At 47.7% G+C, this 23858-nt stretch overlaps 1 protein-coding gene across 6 annotated transcripts; it reads left to right on the plus strand.

Annotated features, from left to right (window-relative positions):
* Positions 1-1966: 1966 nt before the first annotated feature.
* FOSL2 (FOS like 2, AP-1 transcription factor subunit) lies at positions 1967-21231 on the plus strand. 6 transcript variants are annotated; one of them, XM_066595423.1, is made up of 4 exons: positions 1967-2013; positions 12094-12351; positions 14747-14854; positions 15997-21231. In XM_066595423.1, exons 2-4 carry the CDS (start codon positions 12112-12114, stop codon positions 16504-16506), a joined length of 858 nt encoding a protein of 285 aa, XP_066451520.1. In that variant the 5' UTR covers positions 1967-2013; positions 12094-12111; the 3' UTR covers positions 16507-21231. The 6 variants fall into 6 exon arrangements, with proteins under 6 accessions (XP_066451520.1, XP_066451521.1, XP_066451517.1 ...); XM_066595424.1 differs by having other exon boundaries at positions 12097-12351; XM_066595420.1 differs by having other exon boundaries at positions 1971-2425.
* Positions 21232-23858: the final 2627 nt, after the last annotated feature.

Consider the following 23858-nt stretch of genomic DNA (forward strand, 5'->3'; position numbering starts at 1 on the left):
GTGGCGGCTGACTCATTATGAAGCCATCGAGGAGCCATTGGTGGCTGGCACCATACTAAAGGCCTTAGAGCCACAATATAAGAATGGTGCCAACCAGTTGTCAGTTTATTCATACAATACAGGTGAAATAACAAAGGTAAGAATCACGTGTTGTGTTAAGCCACACCCCCATGCCGATATTTTTTTGTATAGGGGGTATAGATTGCTGTGTGAACAGGGAGATATACAGCCGGCCTACAGGGACAATCAATCGTATCAGCAGTTGTGTGCCCCACTGTGCCGATTCTCGGCCCCTGTAAAGGAAAATAAATCGAGCACCTATCAATATGCGTGCCAATCGGCATTTGCAGCACCGGGCCAAGGTTTTGGCTCATGTAAAAGTATAATAAGCCTGATCCTATCCATGGGCACTAAACGTCATGGCGCTGGCTGACGCAGGACGCACGTGCGGACAACAAGCCATCATTTGTACGTCCACAGTCAGTGACTATTGAGTGTTTAATCACTTGTCGTTCATTTGCTGGACATCTTACACGGGGAGGGGGGGGGCGATCAGAAGTGAACGATCATTTAGGTGATCCTTGTCCTGTGTGAAGGACCCTTCTGGCCCTGGACCCCTGAGCGCCGGCCTACGGCTTTATTCACACAGGCGAGTGCATTGTAAGTCCGTGAAACCCTGACCGGTCTCACTGCGAGTGTGTGCGGTTTACATCGGTTCCTGTTCCATTTCTAGCGCACAAGTGTCATCGGAGCGTCATCCGTTTTTCACGCGCGGCAAAAAAACGGAAGGTGGCGTAATTGAGTTCATTTAAAACTCCCATTGAAGTCAACGGGGCACACGAAAATAATGGAGGGCTGCGAGTGCATTCCATTTTTTTAGCGCACCCAGTGATTGAGTGGGAGTTTCTAGTCTCAGAATCGCACCACAATAGGACAGGCTATGATTTTTTTTTACATGGTCCACTGGTCTGTGGGAAAAAAAAAAACACATGCGGATCCACACTTTGACTTTACTGGCCTCGGACTTCTATTAGTTTCAAACTTGGACATTTAAATCTCCCATGTGAACTAGCCCCAGGGCCCATTCTGACAGACGTATGCGGGCTGCACCCAAGATCCTCGGGCGCACCTCGCGCCGGACAGCACATGGGTGCAGGGGACATTGATGCGGACCTGAATAGGACATGCAGCGATTTTTTTTCAATGGTTCACGTGAAAAATCGTGAATAACCTAATTAGCTAGAACAGGTCGGCGAGATATACAGACAGCGTACGGACGGGCTATATACTGCTCTGAATACTCAAATGGTCAGTCTGGCCCTGGGGAGTGCCAAGTAGAAATATCCCATGTTATAATATTATTATAACCCCCCCCCTCCATCAGATATACCGATAATTACAGATCATGACATCAGAGGTCCTCTTCTTCCCATTAATGCTACATGGCAGTATTGTAATATTATAATCCCCCCTCTAGTTATGTGATAATGGTACAGCCATCAGGGTCCTCTTATCCCCCTCTACTTCTGTCCTATTGGTACAGCCAACAGGGTCCTGTTATCCCCTCTCTAGCTATGTGGTAATGGTACAGACGTCAGCTCCTGCTTCATTCCCCTCGGCTCTGCACATCGCGCTTTGCAGCCAGAGAGGGATTCCCTGTCCGCTGACGTCACTAGAACCAAGGAAACCCGTAGACGTCACCACACGCAAATGACCATATATGGCAACATGCGTCAATGGACGCAACCAAGCGCGAAAGAAGAGGAAGGGGGTCGCGCTTTATGTATTTGCCCCATACAGTCCATGGCCGCGGAGCCGGGGCACTTACATAAGAGCGGCCGAGGCTCTTGCTCTGCGGGGCTGGACGTGGGCGGGGCCTGACCCTCCCACTGCAGGTTGTGGGGAGGGGGGAGTGACGTCAGAGTAGATATCAGAGAGGGTTTGAACTAATACCATTCCACTGACTCATCTACAGAGAGCGGAGCAGCCTGAGTCATCAGCGCAGAGCTGGAGGTGAGCGCTCACTATTACAGCCTCCTCCATCCATGTCCGGAGGGAGTTCTGCCCAAACTTTCTGATACAAAGGTGGCACTTCTTCTTGTTGTTCTTCTGGAACTTTTCCCTTTTGCTGCCATGTTGCACTGTTAGGGATAGAGGGATCCGACCTGTCCACACTGGAAGCAGCAGCACTGGATCTGGAGAGGTGTGGTGCCTGGTGTGATAGAGCCCAGTGTCAGGAGGGAGGCTACAGCTCTACTAAAGACAACGTACAAGGGCACTTACCTCTCTCTCCTGGGTGTGCAGAGGCCGGATCATGTACCAGGATTATCCAGGGAGTTTCGACAGTTCCTCCCGGGGTAGCAGCAGCTCTCCAGCTCAGCCAGACGGATACCCGGGCAACTCCTTATCTACCTCAATACGACAGGTGAGGATTTGACATCAGAGAGCAAAGCCAGGTCAGGTCGGTCCTCGTTCGATTGGTCGGTGCCGATTCGGATTGGGTTGGCTGGTCCTGATTTGGGTTCCTGGGTCCATTTTGGGTTGGCTGGTGAGGATTCGAGTTGGGTTGGCTGGTCTATAATGTTAGCAAATGCAGATTTGGGTTGGCAGGTCCCGTCTTGGTTTGGGTTGGACAGTCCTAATTCTGGTTGGTGGGTCTACGTTGGGTTGGCCGCTGATGATTTGGGTTGACTGGTCCATGTCGAGTTTAGCTGATACTGATTTGGGTTAGCTGGGCCTAATTCATATTGCTGGGTCCTGTCTCAGGTTGGCAGGTACTGTCTGGTTGGATTGGCTACTCCTCTCTTGGGCTGGCAGGTCCAGTTTCAAGCGGACAGCTTTTTTATATTGGGTTCTTTTAGAGAAATATTGGGTTGACTGGTCCTACTTTGGCTGTCAAGCTTTTTCTATGGTGATTGGTCTTTTATTGGCCTTATGTGTCTTTCTTCATCAGTTTTCCACGGAGTTAACATATCGGTCAACTATTGCTAAACTGCCTGATTTTGGTCTTCCTTGGGACATGAAATTAAACCAGGGTAGATGACCAAATCTTATGTCGGATGACCTGTCCACTAGAATAAATGCGGTCGGATGACCATTGGTGACCAGTCCTAGATCTGATCTTCTTAAATCTTGGTGGTGTCTATAGGTATATGTTGTACAAACCCTTTTGTGTATCATAGTGTTCATCAAATTAACCACATCATGTCCTGGTATAGAAGAGTTTCCTCTCCTGCATAGATAGGATTCGTCCTACATGAATGGTGTCCTAGAGACTTTCTGGAGGATGATCCTTGTAGAAGAGTCCAGCAGACCTGTACAAGGTGGACCAGTCCTGACTTATCTTGCCTAGTGTGTGGGAGGAGGTGTCTCCACCAAAGCTACATATGCGTCTTTCTCCTAGTCTTGGTCATTCCTATAGGAGCTCAGTCCTTCAGATAGGTCTCTTTATCGGGTCACTTGGGGTCACATCCCTCACTCTTTTTGAATTTGGTTCCAGTTCCATCGGTTCTCACTTATTGGGTCCTCGCTCCGGCAGTGATGTAGATCTTGGTGTGTCATTGGCTGCGGTGGAAGCCCGGTTCATCAAGCTGTAATCTACATATGATTCACCGGCATCAATATCTTGTATACCAGAGCACATGGAGGCTTAACCCTCTGTGGTGTAAAGGGGAAAGCAAACCATTAACGGAGAATTAACTTTTGAGAAGAATTGTAGATGTAAATGGTCATTTGTAGGGCTAAATCCAGAACGGTCTGTGGTTGAGCGGGTTAAACGTAGCATTGGGTGAAGAAGCTGGTCTATTGCCGTTGCTGTTAACCGCAGGCCAGGGATGGAGGGCATGGAGCCTCCTTTATCTCAGTATTGGTTCAGTTCACAAGGATGTAGAGCCCCCTATCTCAGTATCAGGTCAGATGGTAGAGATTGTGGTTCTGCACTTTATCTCAATACTGGGTTGGGGTGAAACCCCTTTTATTTCGGTATTGGGTCAGACATTGGATAGCCCCCCTTTATCTCAGTATTGGTTCAGTTCATGAGGATGTAGAGCATCTCATATCTCAGCATCGACTCCGACTGTGGAGAATATGGTTCCCCGCTTTATCTTAAGTATTGGGTTGGAGAGGAGCTCTGTTTAGCTTAGTATTGGGGCAGGAGGTGGAGGATAAGGAGCCCCCTTTATCTTAGTAATGGGTCAGTTCATGAGGGAGTAGAGCCCCTTTTAACTCTGTATTAGGTCAAAGTATGGAGGACTTGGAGCCCCCTTAATTTCAGCATTGGGTCAGTTCATGGACTTTACAGTTCAGGGTCTTGTGTAGATCCCTGGATAAATAAAGTGCCTTCACATTAGTTCAGGGTCTTGAGGACATTTCCGGGTGCATTGAGCCCCCTTATATCACGGATCTCGTCTATACGGGTCACAGATCTGTGTATGTTCTTTGTATGCTCGGTGTCAGGACAACCAGAAGATCTGATACCGCTGTAATACCAGAATTCTCGCTCCTTAACCACATTGTCATTGGTTCTAAGAACTGCGGTGGCTTCGTGAAGCTTCCTGGTCGCGCTCTGCTGATACAATCATTATTCACAGACTGAGATATGTTGAGTTTTCACGAAACTGACTTGGGCTGCTGGACAATGATGGGGGGGGGGGCAGCCTATGGGATGACGTCTCTTTGGCTTATGGTTGGCCGTCCCGGAGCCTCCGCTGTACTTTGTGCTACTGATTATAGGAGCTTATACAAATAGTAAAGTTCACTCTGCAGACACACCCTGCCCACCCTGTGCCCCTGCCGAAGGCTGCACAGACAACAAGGGCCTTGAGGGCTCAGGGGTCTGACTAATGTTGGCCTAAAGTTCCTTCGACTTCTATATAAAGAACTGATATAATTGAGTATTTGTCTCACTCTGGAGCCTGCAATGATGAACTCTACCTCCAGAGCGGCGCTAGTAGAGGATTTATTGGTGCTGGTCCCATGGGAAGGGCCGCAGGTCTTTGTTCTCTAACAAATTACTGTACTGGATCCACCAGCATTACTTCACCGGCGTCCACCCCCGTGTTCTTGGATGCCACTGTTAACCCTATCCTTGCTCATCCCTAGCTAGATTCTGCTTTTCAGTGACATCCATTTAGTTACTTGTATTATTCATCTCAGTCTATGCCAGCGCTGTGCCCATGGGCACCTACCCGCATCCTCTACCCCGGAACACTGTAAGAAACTTCTAGCACAGGAAAGGGATTTGTGCTGCTGATGTATTTACTTCATAAAGGATTGTCTACACTGATACATTGCAGCAAACCCTCATCTGTGAGAAGTGTTCGGTCTGTACCAGGTTACAAAAACATGTCACAATTCACTGACAACAAGCGGGAAAATGGTGAGAGATGGATACACAAAGGGTATATTAGAAGGTTTTAGGACCAGAAAATCCCTTTAAAACAGTGGGTGCTTGGCAATCAGAGGGCAATTAGAACCAACCTGCCATCCCATGGGCGTAGAATTATATCTAATCAGTAGCTGTAAGGTGGATACAGATAATTGTCTTGACACCTGAAGGGTAGAGACTGTGCTGTATAGGTTATGCTGCTGCTGCTCATGATGGCACCAGTAATTGGCACCCTTTCGATGCCCGTAGGTAAGCACTCTGCTGACCTCTACTGACAACTAGCGCTCATTGCTACTTGGAGCTCCAGCGGTTATATAGAATGCGTTAACTGATTTGTATTATGGAAATTCAGCTTGGCAGTCCCAAGGCACATTTTAAAGAGGGGTCAATAGAGCTCCTTCCCTGTCCCGTAGACAAACAGCCCCGTCATCTTAAAGGGGTTGTCCAGTTCAGAAAACCCTATTGATGAAAAGTCTCATAATAGAGGGGGGTCCTCCATTCATCATCCTGAAGAGAGAGTATGTAGATGGTCCCTGTTCTGGAGGGCTTGTCCTGTCCTGCATTACACAGATAACACATTGATATGAATGGACATAGTGTAGTACTACTTTTGCCCTGTGGAGGTGCTGTAGGGAAATTAAACACTTACTGCCCATTTTTTTCCATAGATTATAGCAGATTACTAGGAGTCCCAGTGGGGGTGGGGGGTACTTTGTGATCTGCTTTTTGTCCACAGACGCTTTTTGAACCGGGCTCCAATGACCATATAGTAAAGCGCAGCATTTTACCGGCACGTGTACTTTCATTAACTCCATTTACTGCGTATTATGCACGCGTAATATGCAATTAAATTATCCTGAGGATAGGCCATCAATAGTTGATCGATGAGGATCTGCCGATTATCTGGCCTGTGGTCAGTGTAGCAGGGCCGGACGTGGTCATCGGGGCCGGAGCAGGAAGTCTCGGAGATGGCTGAGCACTCATTAATTTCGGTGGGAATGTAGCGGCCTCTGAGACTTTCTGCTCCAACCCAAATTATGATGTCCGGTCCCGATGCACTGACAGTAGGCCAGACGATCAGCTGATCACCAGGGATCCCAAGCGCCTGATGTCTGCCAATCAACTATTGATGACCTATCCCGAGGGCAGGTCATCAATAGTATTTGCCCTGAAAACCCCTGTTAGTAGAGAGTAGCTGGGTCCAGTGATGTCACCATTGCCAGGTCCAGTGATGTCACCATTGCCAGGTCCAGTGATGTCACCATTGCCAGGTCCAGTGATGTGGATGAGTGTCCTAGCCTAACCGTAGGTCTACTGACCCAAACTCAGAACAGCATAGATCCTTATATGTGGCTCTGCGGACCTGCGGGTGGGCCGGGACACTTATCCTGGCTTCAGATGCATTGGAAATTCGCTCATGGGGATCTGGCCTAATTCTACATCAGTATGTACAGAACACGGAACATTTAATCTGTGTGGCCTGGAGTTTGTAGATTGGGTGTGGGATTTGGTGATGATCCCATTTGATAAGCTACATATTTTGTGACAATGACCTTGTTAGATGCATCTGGGGATTACAGGGTTAATAAAGCCTGAAGGAAGAGCTGAGGATCCAGTATGGTGTCCAATCAGGATTCAGCATTCATTCCTCATATAGGATTAGTTGGGAGCAGAGAGCTTCCCATGAGGCAACGTGATTGGTTGGGATGGGTGGAGATCTGATCTGGGCACACAAGAGTATGGACCCCAGTAGAAAGTTCTGGCAGCCATGCTGGTGGTCACCCAGCTCTTCCTGGACCACACATCCGACTGTACAGCACTTATCACGGCCTTGGTTTTAGGCTCAGCTGAGGAAAAGATATTTGGTAAGGACCATTTACACGCAACTATTGTCGCACAAAATCAAACAAAAATGCGCAATAATTACTTTTAAATGCCCAGACATCGTGCGCCATTTATTTACTGTTCGCTTGTCGCTCAGTTTCAGTCGGCATAAAAAGAATCCCTGGTTCGCTCGCTTCTCGCTGCGTCCAATATCCGTATCAGACACTGTAGCGCTGAGCGAGAAGTTAGCCATTCTCAGTGCTGATCTGCCTGTCTAAAAGTTCTGCACGACTGCAAACAACTAGCGGTGACATCACCCGATCGTTTACCCAATAGTCGTCCCGTGTCATGGATAGATGCCTTCAGGGAGTGCTAGAAGCCACTCTGGAAGAATTCCATTAATCTGTTATTGGTGCCGGATTATCAGATGGTTGGAGAACTGCTCGGCTCCAACCTACATTCCAGTCCGTGCTGCTGCCTGATCAGAGTTATCTAGAGTATCAGATGCCGGATTACAGGATTGTTACTGTCTTTTTCTCTTTTAAATCCGCTTTTATTCCTCCAGTCGCCGTCTCGCTCCGTCCTGCGCTGGCCGGACGTCTCGCCGCGAGTACTCCTGTGCTGACCACATAGCAGATGGGAGGAATTTGGCAGGGGACACAGACGCACCCAGACGGGAAGCGCTGAGATTTTAACCCCATCTCAGGGACAGTCAGATCTGTGCAGTTGAAAGTCTATTGTTCCCCGTTTTCAGCCAGTTCAGTTTTATGTAGAAGGAGGTATCCTCTGCAGATCATGAACACTGAGCACCATTACAGCCTCACAGGTGTCTGACCCAGCTTTCCCAGACTCCTGCATCAGGTATGAGCTTAGCGATATAGGACAGAGGGATGCCATGCTACGTAACTTGGCATTGCCTGGGACAGTTGGGTGGGTTGTAGTCGGTCATATTGGCTGGCACCCAGCTTTCCTTGCAGCAGATGGAATGTGGTTTTAGCGGCCATATTTACAGGCAGTTATCTCTTAGTAGGGTAACTTTCGCTGCGGCCCCGTGTCTGCACTCCGCGCTGTCTGAGTATGTGCAGTATTTCCTGTTTGTTCTGAACGATTGCCGAGCCTGGAGCTGCGATCCCCCCGACCTCTGTGGTTTGTCCGGAGATCACAGCACTCGCTCTGTCTAGTGCGGCTACCCCGTACGATCTGGTGATGGTCACCGTAGCATCAGAACCACCCGGGGCCTTAGGAGTGTATGGAGGGACTCTGGAGAATCGCACTCAAAGACACATCAGCCATTGCAACAGATGGAACTTCATCAGGTTTTCATGTAACGGTCATCTGCGCAAATCCATCAATCCCATTAATGGAAAATGGTTAAAACTGGGCAACAGTTGAGGGTTTGCTACAATGTATCTGTCTAGACAATACACTAATATATATGGAATCCAGACTGATAGTTTGTTACAATGTATCAAGAGAAAATAGAGATTTGCGCTGCTAAGGTGCTTAGGTCGCAGGGTGATCTACACTGACATACTGGACGGGACCCCCAGTCAATGGACCCCAAAGACAGAGTAGGGCCATCATGGGGTCCTAACACCACGAGGTGCCATGTGCCTCGTGCTACAGCAATGCTACTGGCTCCTACTGGATTGCTAGGACTTACTATGGCTAATGGGCTCCCCACTTGGATCTTTGCCAGGACCCGGCTAGGTTTCTCCCTCGCTACGTGCGCACGCTCACATATTATGACCAAATATTTTAAATTCCACTCTGTCCCAGGGATTGATTATTTTCTATCTATTGCACAACGCTGTTACCAGAAGGTGGTCAGAGTCCAGGAACGTCTCCCGTACAGGAATCGTCCGCCTCTGGCCGGAGGCTTGTGAAATTCCTCACACTTCAAAGGAGACTTTCCCAGAAATGGGAGAATTCCCAGTCTCCTGTATTCGGAATGTGATGCGCTGCTGCCTCCTAGAGGTCACCGCCGGCCGCTTCCTGAGATTGTGTCAACTGGGAAAATAACGTTTGCGATTCCAGTAAGGAGAGGGGGACGTGTGGGAAAGCGGCCGGAGCCGTACTCTGTGATTTGGCTGCCTCCATTCTCCTCCATACAATAAACACGCAGGAATGTTTGCGGATCACTGAGTCACTGGGTCTGAATTACATCATCGCGACATGGATTGAGCGGGAATAAGTTCAACTTTTTAGGGAAGGTGCAATGTTTTGAAATAGCTGAGGAGTCTTGTTACAAACGAGGCAACTTGGAAAGGTTGTCTGGATGGAGTTCTCAAAACTACTATAAAGAAAGTGAGGTGTAAGACGATGGACATCCGTACTATAAAAAGGTGGCCCCTGGAAGTAAGGGGCCCCAAGGTCAGGCTGGCAGCACCGATTCCCTTTTATACGAGCTGCTCAAGCCACTGGCAAAGGATGGTGGGCATCATTCCCTAAAGGATGGGAAAGAAATGGGGCGAGGGTACCGAGGACTGTACTGTTCTGGTGAGGTGTCACGGAGTGACGAGGACGGCTCATTCTGATTTCCACCGTATATACAAGGTGGGTCAAAAACATGAACAACCCCCTTTCCCACTTCAACTTGAAATGTTTACATATATTCAAGATGGTGGAGGAGACGGGTAATAAACATCACAATGAGAAGTTACTGGGGACAATAGCACCTTCAAAAACCTATTATATGGAAATGGGTTTAAGCTCTTGCAGTAAGCCAGGAGTGACAGCGGTGGAGCTTGGGCCCTCTTGGGCAGCCAGGAGTGACAGCGGTGGAGCTTGGGCCCTCTTGGGTAGCCAGGAGTGACAGCGGTGGAGCTTGGGCCCTCTTGGCCAGCCAGGAGTGATAGCGGTGGGGCTCGGGCCCTCTCGGGGAGCCAGGAGTGACAGCGGTGGGGCTCGGGCCCTCTCGGGGAGCCAGGAGTGACAGCGGTGGGGCTCTGCCCCTCTCGGGGAGCCAGGAGTGACAGCGGTGGGGCTCTGCCCCTCTCGGGGAGCCAGGAGTGACAGCGGTGGGGCTCTGCCCCTCTCGGGGAGCCAGGAGTGACAGCGGTGGGGCTCTGCCCCTCTCGGGGAGCCAGGAGTGACAGCGGTGGGGCTCTGCCCCTCTCGGGGAGCCAGGAGTGACAGCGGTGGGGCTCTGCCCCTCTCGGGGAGCCAGGAGTGACAGCGGTGGGGCTCTCTGTTGCATAAAAACTAAACTCTCTGATCAGAGGTTGGGGAGGTCACTTTTTGGGTGCATTGAGTGCAGATGTCCTCACTATATAACCCCTTTAATCACATGTACCTTCTCACTTCCCCTCCTAGATGCCCTTTCATCCCTTCTAGAATATCCACACTTCTAAGATGTGGCAACTATTGAATTTTTAAGAAAAGTTCCTTTGTGTTTGGTTAGGGAAGGGTTAAGTGTCCCAGCCCTGGGAGTGACGGGGCCACACCTGGGCATTAAGTAAATGGAGCTGTGTAAAAAGGGAAGGAGATGAGGGGAAGTTCGTTTTACAGTGGGAGGCGATTATGCAATTGAGATTTCCTGCCTCTCCCTTTATGCCCGGAGAAGGAAGCTTCCAGCGAGCAGGATGAGTCCGGAGTGATTGACAGACTTCGGTAACTTATGGCGTGTGTCATGTATGATTGAGCCAGGTGGTGGACATGTGGATGGTGGTGTCTTCTAGAGCTTCTATGTACTGATTATTGGTTCGGTGCTACATTGCTGCTGGTATTGGGGTCATTACTCACTTATTTGTTACATTAAAGGGCAACTTCACCCAAAATAAATCTGCAGTTAGTATCCTTATGAATTAGGGGCCACTCAGAGAATCCCGCTTACCTTGTGTGGGGAGAGACAGGAGGGCTCGGGTGGCTCATTTTGGACAATAATGCAACAGTAGAGTATGTGTCCCTCAGAAGTTGTGACCGTCCCGACAGGAGCATTATCGCGGACATATTGGTTGCCACCTGGCATTCCCAGAAGCTGATGACACTAAATTCCTGGCTAATGACTGTTTGTCGACTGAGGATTCGGTCCCAGCCTGGGAAAGGAAATGAGTCGACTACATCTGCACCTGTTTCTGTTGCAATACACTGCATAGGATTTGTATTTTTTCCTTCACTCTGAAAGGGTTAAGGCTTCAGGTGTCGGCGTTAATCTGGCATACGCTGTCCACGCGGGGGTGATGTAGCCGGTGGCAGATCCTTGTTTTGTTGCCGAGCCCAGTGTTCAGACAATGCACCTTCATAGTCAACCAGGTGCAGAGGAAACTGACCTCACCCCGTGTGCGCTCCAACGTGGCCCCCGTCTAGACAGACAGGACAGTGGCCCTCGGGCTTCTTCAACAGTTTCATATGAACGTTTCAACTTTGTCACCATCTACCTTTGTGGGTGAAGAACATGCATCATGGTGCTCATCCAGACACTGGTCTTCTTGATTGAGAGACTTCTATATCACATGGAGAGGTTGTAGGATATTGTGAGAGGATGGTGCCCTCTTCTGGGGTAAAAGGGTTGAATGGCCCTCAGAGGGCATGCCGTTGCCTTCCGATACCTTTAGGTCAGAGCAAGACAAACTTTATACCCATAGACTTGCAAAGAATGAGCCCCATTGAACATATCATGTAATGGTATACAACCACTTAGCAGTAGGTCCGGCTTCTTCACTGACCCCTGTTCTGACACTGGTGCTTCCACCTTTCCCCTAGATGACTCCTAACCTTCTATTGGTGACCATACCCTCTCCGTTGGCATATATGTAATATCAGCTGACATGGAAAATTGAGGAAATTCAATGCTGTAATGTCTTAGTCCTCCATCAGTTGACTTCTCAGTTGAACTTCAGCCTGACTTTTATCTTGACCAATCTTTACTTTTATTTTCCCAGCAGAAGTATCGAAACGATATGCCAGGATCCAGTAGTGCCTTTATCCCCACCATAAACGCCATCACTACCAGCCAGGACCTGCAGTGGATGGTTCAACCAACTGTCATCACCTCCATGTCCAATCCCTATGGCAGAGCACATCCATATGGACACCCAGTGCAGAATCACCCATCACTAGGTGGCCATGCAGCCCTACAACGACCGGGAGTTATCAAAAGCATTGGTACCACCGCTGGCCGTCGGAGAAGAGATGAGCAGGTATGTGGGGGCAGGAAGGAGAAGAATAGTCCCTTATTGACTCCTCTAATTGCACTCAAAATATTTCTGGTATTTTAATTGCAACTTTGAAAATGGAAAAACATCTTTTATCTGTATTACCATTAGTCATGATAACACGTAATCACGAGGCCACGCAATGTTCACCACCCCCGAAACCTGCAGTCTGTAAGCCTCAAAGTCCAACGCAATGACATAGTGTTTACTTTAATAGCCCTACCGAGTAAAGCAAAGTCTATGCGCTACTAAGAGGAATAGGAAAATAAATTGACTACTTATGGGAAGACCTTTTTATCATTTTTTTTTTTAATTTTTTTTATTTTTATTACTGCCCCTATGTACAAGAATATACCCAACATAATACAGCCGCCCTATGTTCAAGCATATAGCCACCATAATTCTTGCCCTACTCTGTACTAGAATATAGCCACACCATAAGGCACCCCTACGTACAAGAATATACCCACCATACTGCCCCCCCCTCCTACGTACAATATGCCCACCACCATACTGCTCCCCCCTACGTACAAGAATATACCCACCACCATTCTGCCCCCCCCTCCTACGTACAAGAATATACCCACCACCATTCTGCCCCCCCCTCCTACGTACAAGAATATACCCACCACCATTCTGCCCCCCCCTCCTACGTACAAGAATATACCCACCACCATACTGCCCCCCCCCCCTCCTACGTACAAGAATATACCCACCACCATACTGCCCCCCCCCCCCTCCTACGTACAAGAATATACCCACCACCATACTGCCCCCCCCTCCTACGTACAAGAATATACCCACCACCATACTGCCCCCCCCCTCCTACGTACAAGAATATACCCACCACCATACTCCCCCCCCCCCCCTCCTACGTACAAGAATATACCCACCACCATACTGCCCCCCCCCTCCTACGTACAAGAATATACCCACCACCATACTGCCCCCCCTCCTACGTACAAGAATATACCCACCACCATTCTGCCCCCCCCCTTACGTACAAGAATATACCCACCACCATACTGCCCCCCCCCTCCTACGTACAAGAATATACCCACCACCATACTGCCCCCCCCCCTCCTACGTACAAGAATATACCCACCACCATACTGCCCCCCCCTCCTACGTACAAGAATATACCCACCACCATACTGCCCCCCCCCCTCCTACGTACAAGAATATACCCACCACCATACTGCCCCCCCCTCCTACGTACAAGAATATACCCACCACCATACTGCCCCCCCCTCCTACGTACAAGAATATACCCACCACCATACTGCCCCCCCCCCTCCTACGTACAAGAATATACCCACCACCATACTGCCCCCCCCTCCTACGTACAAGAATATACCCACCACCATACTGCCCCCCCCTCCTACGTACAAGAATATACCCACCACCATACTGCCCCCCCCTCCTACGTACAAGAATATATCCACCACCATACTGCCCCCCCCTCCTACGTACAAGAATATATCCACCACCATACTGCCCCCCCCTCCTACGTACAAGAATATATCCACCACCATACTGCCCCCCCCTCCTACGTACAAGAATATATCCACCACCATACTGCCCCCCCCTCCTACGTACAAGAATATATCCACCACCATACTGCCCCCCCCTCCTACGTACAAGAATATATCCACCACCATACTGCCCCCCCTCCTACGTACAAGAATATATCCACCACCATACTGCCCCCCTCCTACGTACAAGAATATACCCACCACCATACTGCCCCCCCCTCCTACGTACAAGAATATATCCACCACCATACTGCCCCCCCCTCCTACGTACAAGAATATATCCACCACCATACTGCCCCCCCTCCTACGTACAAGAATATATCCACCACCATACTGCCCCCCCTCCTACGTACAAGAATATACCCACCACCATACTGACCCCTACGTACAAGAATTGGACTCCTGACTATAACCTCCCTCAACCGTTTTTGGGGTTTTTTTGCACTCAGTCAGCTGAAACAACACGTTTTGCTTAATCCTGAAGGTCAGGGGCCTTGAAGGTGGTTACAGAGCCGCTGACCATATTTTCATTCCAGTCTCTTGGATGATTCGGAGGCCGTTGTACGCCCTTGATCTTTCCTCCAGCTCCAGGCTGACGTTCTGACTTCTAGAACACAAGTACTGTTTCCTTTTGACGTCAGGACTGATAAGCAAATTGCAAAATGTTTTTGTTCTAACCACATTTTCCCCGCTCTCCTGTTCTGGCTCGCACACTCCTTACACTTGCTCAATTCCAGGACACCGCAATTTCCTACTGAGCCAACCGGCTCTTACGTTTTGTAGGTTTTCTGTTGACCGCAATGAGCTGCCTGTTCATTTTTTTTTCTTTTTGTCATTATCTGCAGCTGTCCCCCGAGGAAGAGGAAAAGCGGAGGGTCCGGAGAGAAAGGAACAAACTGGCCGCCGCAAAGTGTCGCAACAGGAGACGAGAATTAACGGACAAGCTCCAGGCTGTACGTAGCAATCTGTTTCCTTCATTTACTGCTGACTGATGGACAGCAATTAGGCACAGAAGTTCCTGATTTCATCATCTTGTTGTACAAAGTCCAGTTTTATGGCATCATTCTACTTTGTATCCAAGACTGAGTGCTAGTCTTATTTTGTATAAAATGGTAAATGTGTGGCAAGGATATGAATTTCCATGGTGAAAACCACAAAAAGGCAGAATAAAGTATTGAGGAGAGGGGAAAAAAAAACAAACAGATGGGACCTTTTTAGTGAAACCCACAATTTTGGTTTCCTTATCTCGTGGCCCTTAAATGGTCAATGAACTCAAATAAGTTTTCAGACAACCCAAAAAGAGACCAAACACCACGATAAGAACAGAAACTCCTTGCTGATGCCTTTAAGATGGATTTGACCCAAGATCTTGATACTTCTACAAGACAATTGTACTAACCCCTGGACCACCTTCCCACAATGCCGCTATACAAATTATGGCAGGGTAGTCTTTACATTTTGGTGGGCATCCATGAGACTGGTTGGTCATGAACAGGGAAACTTATATTGGCCAAATCTTATATACACCCTGTAGCGCTCTTGTAGACTGCCCTTTAAAGAGTCTGTCTACATTGAGTAGCTTCAAGTCATTTGCCTGCCTCACACCTTTATTTCCTCTGTGCCATGGTATCAGCAGGGCAGAATTGTTCAATTTCCTTAGTGTAGGGCACCAAGTCTTGTGTCCAGTGCATCTTATAGGGAGAGAAAAACTCCTTAGAAAGGGGTTTCTTCACAGACTAGATTATTGGCCACAGTCCCTAGAACTAATTGTGAATTGAATGTGCCATCTTCTGAGAGGTCAGAGGTCATAATCTCCCCACCAGTTGCGAGAAGAAAGGAGTGGTGATGCTTTTTGGGTTACCTTTAAATCTCTCGACTTTGCTCAAGTGTCAGGAGGAAGGGGCATAGTTTTGTTTTAGCAATTAGTTGAGTTCTCAGCACCTCAACAGGTCTTCATGACTTTTGGCATTTACTGAAGATACCATACATATGGTTCAGATGCATGGAGAAATGTTTAGTGGGCGGTTTAGTTTGAAGTCCAGTTATTGCCCGCTTTGAAAAGATTATTAAATTCCTTTGCCCTTTTTGCTTTCAGGAAACTGAGAAACTGGAACAAGAGAAATCAGGTCTACAGAAGGAGATAGCGGAGCTGCAGAAGGAGAAGGATAAACTGGAGTTCATGCTGGTTGCCCACACGCCCATGTGCAAAATACAAACTGAGGATCGTATCAACTCCACTCACAATGCCCACGCTGCTCGTGCCATGATGGGAAACAGAGTGGTAGTCAAACAGGAACCCATTGATGAGGACATTGGGCCGTCCTCAGTCGCCCCCACTGGCACGACACAGAGGTCTGTGATTAAACCCATCCACATTGGTGGAAACTTCTTCAATGAGGAACCTCTCAACACACCCGTTGTGATGTCTTCAACACCTCCCAGCACTCCGAACGCCCCCAACCTTGTCTTCACCTACCCAAGTGTGCTGGATCAAGAGTCATCGACCTCGCCTTCGGAGTCTTGCTCTAAGGCTCACCGTCGAAGCAGCAGCAGCGGGGACCAATCGTCTGATTCCTTGAACTCCCCTACGCTGCTGGCCTTGTAACAACTGCTACAACGGGGAGACTTTACCGTACATATCAGGAGATGTCTAGGAGGGTTGATAGATGGTGGCAGTCACTTCGCCAACTATGGACATGTTGTGTACCATTGAAATCTCATAACTGGATCTAACACTTCAGATGCTTCAGTGTAGACTTTCTTCGGTTGTTGGAAGAGGCTGCATACAAGCACAAGTTCATCCTCTTTTATTGTGTCGACTCCCGGATGGGCCGAGACGGGGTTAAATTATTTCCAGTCTCGTGTCTCCCAGGACATTTCATCCTATCATAATGGTCGATGATTCCTGTCTTTATAGCCCCCCCAACTCCCTTGTACTCCGGGCACTTTAAGGGTTTATCTATTTAAGGAGTCTGCTCTTCACTGGATGAAGGTACAGAAATGTTTTTGTCTTTTGGATACTTTTTTCTTTTCCTTTTTTTTTTCTCCCTTTTTGTTGATGCCGTTCCAAGGCCTTTCTGATGTAATAAAGGAACAAAACAGCCATGGAAAAAAAAAGTTGGTCACACCCAGTCATTATCGGAGAAGACGGTGTTACCAGCAGACATTAGACACCATGCCAAAGATGGGCCCAGGACACAGTGTTCTGGTGAACTCTGGATAATGAGGATTTGGCAGCACAGGATACAAAAAATAAACTCAAAAACTTGGCAATACAACAAGCCCTTGTGCCTTTCGAACGAGCTCTTCTTTGTCGGAGCGATGCACAGCAGACGCTCTATTTTGAGATTTGATGTCATGTTTGTATATTTGCTGTGCGAATGGTTTTAGCATAGAACATCTCGCCATGTGACCCCTCCTCTTAGATCATATTCAATATTGTGTAAATGTTCGACCGTGTGAAGATGTCCTTGGTATTTGGTATTTCAAACATTCCCACACGGGCGTAGCTCACACAGAGGGAGTAGTCACACCCAAATCCTGGTGCCTAAAGAGGCCCGAAGGCCCTTCTGCTTCAGAAGAAGGCATCAGTATTATAAATGGCACATTGTAGGTTACAGATTTTTTGCACTGGGTCCCAGGAGCTTCACGATACGCCTCTGTTCCCACAAGGAGAGCTCAGAGAAGTTCTCTTTAAAACGTTTGTACATATTTATATGGTGCCTGATAAAGGGAGCCTAAAGGAATATTCTTGGTACCTCTTGGGAACTTGCAACCTTGGTTCATATCCATGATGGCTTAAAAGGGTTGTCTGCCCTCTTTTCCACCATTGACCTATCCTGCAGATAGGTCATCAGTAGTTCATGCACAGAGGTCCGCCACTCTGGACCCCCATCAATCAAGCTGGTCTTCCAGCCTACCATCCGATGCCGTGAGCTGGACTGGTCATCAATGGTTAGCACAGGAGATGAGGGTGTCAGCTTCATTCCTCTTGACATCCAGTCCTGACCGGAAGAAGAGCAGTGCGGCTCTCTCATTGATTTCGGTGGGAGTTGAATCTGGCAATGTATAGGATTCTAGGCGGTGGACCGCCATCCATCAACTAAAGATTACCTCTCCAGAGGCTGGGCCATCAGTGGAAAAGAAGGCAGGCTGCTCCTTTAAAGGGGTTATCCAGCATTAGAAAAGCATGTCTGCTTTCTTTCATAAACAGTGCCGCACTTATCCACAGGCTGAATGTGGCATTACAGATCAGCCCCATTTACTTCTATGAAGCTCAGCTGCAGTACTGGATTCAACCATGGTCCTGTTTGGCGCTGTTTATAGACGAAAGGAGCCCTGTTTTGTTTTCTTGCACACCCTTTATACCCCACAAATGTTTACAGTAGGTTGCCATGTCCCCATTCCTACATTCCACCATGAAAGATGGGTTTTAAAATTTTCAGCCATTTTTTTCCCCTATTATAAATGGAGTTCATAACGTAAACACTGTCGCAGGATGCTGGGTGGTTCTTCTAGGGATGGTAATCGTTCCGTCTAGATGCACCTTAAGGCTCTGTTCACGCAGGACGGATAGGCTGCGGCACGTCCACAGGACAGGTAATAGACCACCCTGAAATCTGCCAGACAAAGTTGCTGTTTGTTGCAGATTTCATGGCGGTTTTCTCGGCTCTTGGTGCAAATTTCAGCGCCATTTCGATTTTTGGTCATTTATACGGATTTTCCTCAATTACCGTATTCCTCTCTGTTATAAACTACTTTTTCAGCAGCAGAGTTTATGTGGCTTTTCCACAACATTAAAATCCCCTCCGCAAGCACAATTATGCAGCGGCTATTTTCCGCTCCGTGTAAATGAAAAATTGCTAAGGTGGTCTGCGCATGGGCGGGTCGGATTCTGTGCCCAGCCGGCATCCGCATGTACCTGTCCTGAAGTCTTTTATTCTGTACTGCGGGTGGTCCACACGGCGAGCCGTCAGACATGTGCAATACACATTTTTTCTTTTAAAGCTCTGCGGAAAGATTGCAGATTCTGCGTCAGCGCTAGAAAAGCAATATCATCGCGGAAAGGCCGCGGATAGCACCGTTTCCATTTACTTCTGTGGAAGCTGCCCATGTGGAATCCGCTGGTGTAGAGGAAATTGCGTTTTGCCATAGCATGCTGTGGGCAGTATTTGCTGTGGCATCCAGGAGGTGGACGCCCGCTCTGGATTCTGCAATGCAAATCCGCCCGTGTGCAGACGGCCTTAAGCGCATTCATTTGGCTAGGATGTAAAAGCACTTCGGATTGTACTCTGGAAGTTCTGCAGCATGTCAGTCCCTGTGTGAACATAGCCCGAGACCGGTTTCACGCAGGCGTAGTTGCGTGTGGAAACCTCACGTGCGCAATACGCAGAGCATAGAACCCATTGACTTCAAGGGGTTTGTTGTCATTTACCGATTTTGCCTGTGGGAGAAAAAATAAATTGGGACCTGCTCTATCTTTCTGCGTACCAAAGGTCCCCATTGAAGTCCATGGGGAGGGCTCCACTGCGCACACAATGCACAACGGGGAAGCGCACTTCTTTTTAAAAAAATGGCGCTCTTCAGGCTAACTAGCCATTTAAAGTGGGACGCATTAGTCCGCCACATTCAAGCGAACCTGGCCTGCGTGCGCTAAAAGTACAGTAAAATACGCCACTACACACAGAAAAGCCTCGTACACAATGTAAATGCGTTGTGCTGGGGTGTGCCCATAATGCATACGCCCACGTGAAAGGGAGCGCACGTCTGGCCAACACAGTAAAGTGCCAATTTGCTCCTTCAGCTTCTCGGGCAGTTCAGGATTCCCCCCATCACTGCAGCTGAGGCCTACATGGTCTCCATGGAAACACAGCCTGGCCACAGTAGAGGCCTGCGGCTCTCCTACCTCCCTCTACATGGCCCTGCCAACCCCCACTCTGGGGTCCACGCTGTAAGGCCTCGCTCACACGTAATGCCCCCTCATTATCGCCTCCATCTCAGTCGCTGCCCTCGCACCCGTCTGCGGTTCAACCGAATCCAATGTCTAGCACCAGAGTCGTCCATTGTGATCAAAACTCTGTTCATGTAGAGTGCAGGCGGGCCGGATGTAGCGGCTGGAGACCGAGGCCTAAAACTAGGAGGAAAAGGTGTCCTTGTTGCCAATAGCAACCAGCATTGGCCTTCATTTTCTAAACAGCACTGCGAAAAAAAAAAAAAAGGGAAGCTAAACAAAATGGCCGCATCGCCAATGATTTGCAAAGAAATGGGAGGGGGGGGGGGGGTTACGACTTCTTGATGTATTTATGGACGATAAATAAATTCTATTTTCTGACTTCTGTGCACTATATGACGTCTCCAGGTACTAAAGCCCCCACCCGCACATAGCCATGTGAGTGGCGGTTGCTTTTTTTCATGCCCTCTTCCCCGATGCAGCCATTTTAGGCTCTGCCCCTTCTGCCTCCATTTTGTACTGAAGTGAAAGGGGTGTTTTACGTAACCCTTAAGATCATAATCGCTACTGAATCCCGAAGCGATTATTTTTTTTTTCCTAATGTATTTGGCGGATTTTGAGTCGCTGTTTTGCATCGCTTTTTATTATATTGTGGCCATCATGACTGCGGGCGCGTGGGCGGCTGCTGCCGGTTCAAATGACATGCGTTTGTTGGTGGGGGTTTTTTCCGCAAAATTGAATTAACTTTTTAAATAAATCTCAATGTTTTGTATAGAAGGATTTGGGGTCAAACACTACATTATTGGGACTATTAATCGTAAAAAGGGCGGGGCTATAAATTTACCCAACAGACCAGCGTGCTCACATAGGGCGCGTGCGGCACGGTTCTGCGTTTGTTTTCAGTCTTCAAGATGGTTCACAATTATTTATGTTTTCGCCGTGTAGTGAAGACGCAGAGTTTATTTAGTAACCCTCGCCTATCGCTTACATTTCCTCATCTAAACAAGTGTTGCAGCATCAAAGCAGAACCGCCATGTTAGCCCCTCCCCCAACTTCTATTGAAACGCTTTGTGGTTTTTAGTCTCAGACTTCTTGTTTCCACTTTCATATATTTAAAAAAAAAACAAAAACAGAAATGTCCGGATTCCGTCATCCATTGAGTCTTAAAACGAGCTTAAATAACAAAAATGGAGAATAAATGCAGCCGGCGGCCATATTGTCCCTATCCACCTTATCTTCATATATAAACAGTGTCTTGGGAGCCTCTGTCATTATAAGACGTCTTATTTATTTAAAGGTTTACAATGTTGGGATTTTTAAAAAATTTTTTTGTCAATTAGCATTACAAAAAAACTAAACGAAAAAGAAAAAAAAACAAAACTTAAAATGGCGCTCATGTATCAGCCACAAAAATGGTGTCTTACATGACCCATATAAACCTAAGGCATATGCAGCAGAAGACCAACTGGTCCGATAGGTTTTTTTTCTTTCAAACAGCGCCACTCTTATCCACAGGTTGTGGTTGGTATTGCAATTTAGCATCATTCACTTTTACATAGCTGAGCTGTGGGGCTCTTTTTGGAAGAAGGCCAAGATGATTTTCTAATCCCTTTAAAGGCCATGCACACAGTTTTTGATAAGTGAGCACCATTGTACATGCATTAGATAATCAGGTCGTTGGAAGTTCTTCACGTCTCCTGCACTAAAAGTTATCTTAAGTTACTGCTTTAAATTCTTGTTTTCTGCTTGCCACTATGAGCGGGTCTAATCAATCAAATGGCAGACGTCAGCCCCTGCCTGGGCACAGCGCGTTATAAAAGGTCTTGGTTTATTCCACAGGCCCTCATCCTTATTTCTCATTTAAAGGGCACCTCCAGTCAAATACAGCAGTACTCGTAGATACGTGCCGTATAGGGCAGTATTATATGGGTTGTTCCCTCTAGTTTGTCTAGGGGGCCACCACTTTTTTGGGCCTGAAATGTGCTCCTAGCATTTGTCACCTTCCTTTTTGTTGACCCCTATAAAGTGATTGCTCACTAGGGGGCGACAATGAGCATTGGAGGAAGCTTCTCCTGTCCTACAAACACTATGAAATCTGTGCTGACAGTGAGATTCAGAGTAACATTAAATGCTTTGTACACCTAAGAGACCTTTTTCTTCACTTAATAAGCACTAGGGTTTAATTACAAACTTTGCACCCTTAACCTTCTGCAGCTTCTACATATCACTGTTTATAGAAGCTGCAGACTGTTGGGGAAATAGCCAAAGACTGGCATTGAAAACATAGTATATTCCCCGATGCACAACGCGCCTAATACATGAATAGGTGCACGCCTCTTGATGTGATAGGCGTATACCGGCACCCCTGTGCACCAGATTCAACCTGCAGTACATTTCTGATATAATTTACTCCAGTTTCTGGTGTAAATTATACGTAATATCTGTTGGTGCAGGGTGGCCACATCCCCTCCCAAAAGCTCTGTCAACTTTCCAGAAAAGTGGGAAGGCCGCTGCGGAAAGAAACGTTGCATAATTTTTGCACAAGCGGAACTTGCGCAAATTTGTGACTCTTCCGCGGAATTCCTGAGTAAATTTAATAAACGTTTTTGTAAGCCTCAGTAGGAGATCCGTCAGTGAGGCCAGCCTATCAGCTTAGGGTACTTAAGCGCCCGACAGTCTTCCCAGTGATCATCGCTTCTGTGTTTTCACACAAGCGCAGTGTTTGATCACTGAATGGTGGTGGAGCTCATCGGAGATCTCTTCTGGTCTCCCGCCTTACAGTAAACAGGCAATCACTCACAGATGAAGGACTGCCTGTTTACACGAGCCAGAATACAACTTGTTTTCAGGTGAGCAATTGTGACTCACTTGTGCCGTCTGGTCCGGTGTTTGCTCAAAAGAGAGATTATGGGCAACTGTGTAATCACTTGGGTGACTATCAGTCCACATCAAAGTACCTAAATCAGCCATTCCAGCCTCAGCGATCGATTTCACACTGAGGCTTCGTCTGCAGTTTCTATATACAATGATATGTAGAAGCTGCAGAAGACAAACTGCAACATTTTTAATGAAGCATTTCTGTGAAAATGCTTTTTAGCCCAAAATACATGCATATAAGTGAAAACAAAAATGGACCCTCTACCCCCAAATGTGTCCTTAGACTTTAAAAGGGATTTCATAGAACCAAGTTGATAGGATGAAGCCGAGGAATGTTTTCTGCACGTCTGATATTATTCTTAAGAGCTACAGGAACTGCCCTTTAAATCACCACCCATGGAAGCTTCGCCCACCAGTGTGTGCTAGTATCTCACTACAATATACTATTAGCGTTGGTAAGTTTATGTGGGCACAGGATGGTCTGTCACCAGTGGCATGATTACCGCTGAGCAGCCATGACACCAGTGTGGGTGGGGGAGTTTAAGCATTGGGCTGACCTCAAGTGACCTTGTAAGATGGCGTTTTAATGGTATCTGCTTATCGTACAACACTGCGAATGCTTCATAGCGTAAGATACGTGTATAGTCGTTTCCAGCACTTTGCCATATTGGATAAAGCCTTTGACATTCCTAGATGGGATGTTGTGCCAGAGGGAGCTAGCGTACTGCAGGTCAGTATGTGTGCCACATGTACAGCGCTCGCGTCCAGTTAAGTGCCAGCCGCCTTGTGTGTATATATTTTTATACGTGGACGTTCTATGACAGCCAATAGTGCTGCCCCCTAGAGGAGGACCAGAGCTGTGTCTGTGGAGCCATGTCCTCTTTTGTATTCCCTCCTGTTCTGTGTGAGCAGATCATCTGTAATATTTCTGATTCGATGGATCGTGTGCGTTCGTTCTCCGCTCGCAGGTTTTTTTTCTTTTATTTATCAGATGTTACAAATAATAAAATGTTGTATTTTGAAAAAAAAGTTGTGGTTTTTGTCAATCTATATCAGAATATCATATACGATGGGCTGAGATCCATATAGTCGAGAAAACAAATCGCAGCATGCTCCATTTCAGTGCAGTT

This window comes from Eleutherodactylus coqui, chromosome 3, assembly GCF_035609145.1.
Source record: "Eleutherodactylus coqui strain aEleCoq1 chromosome 3, aEleCoq1.hap1, whole genome shotgun sequence".
NCBI classification, from domain to species: Eukaryota; Metazoa; Chordata; class Amphibia; order Anura; family Eleutherodactylidae; genus Eleutherodactylus; species Eleutherodactylus coqui.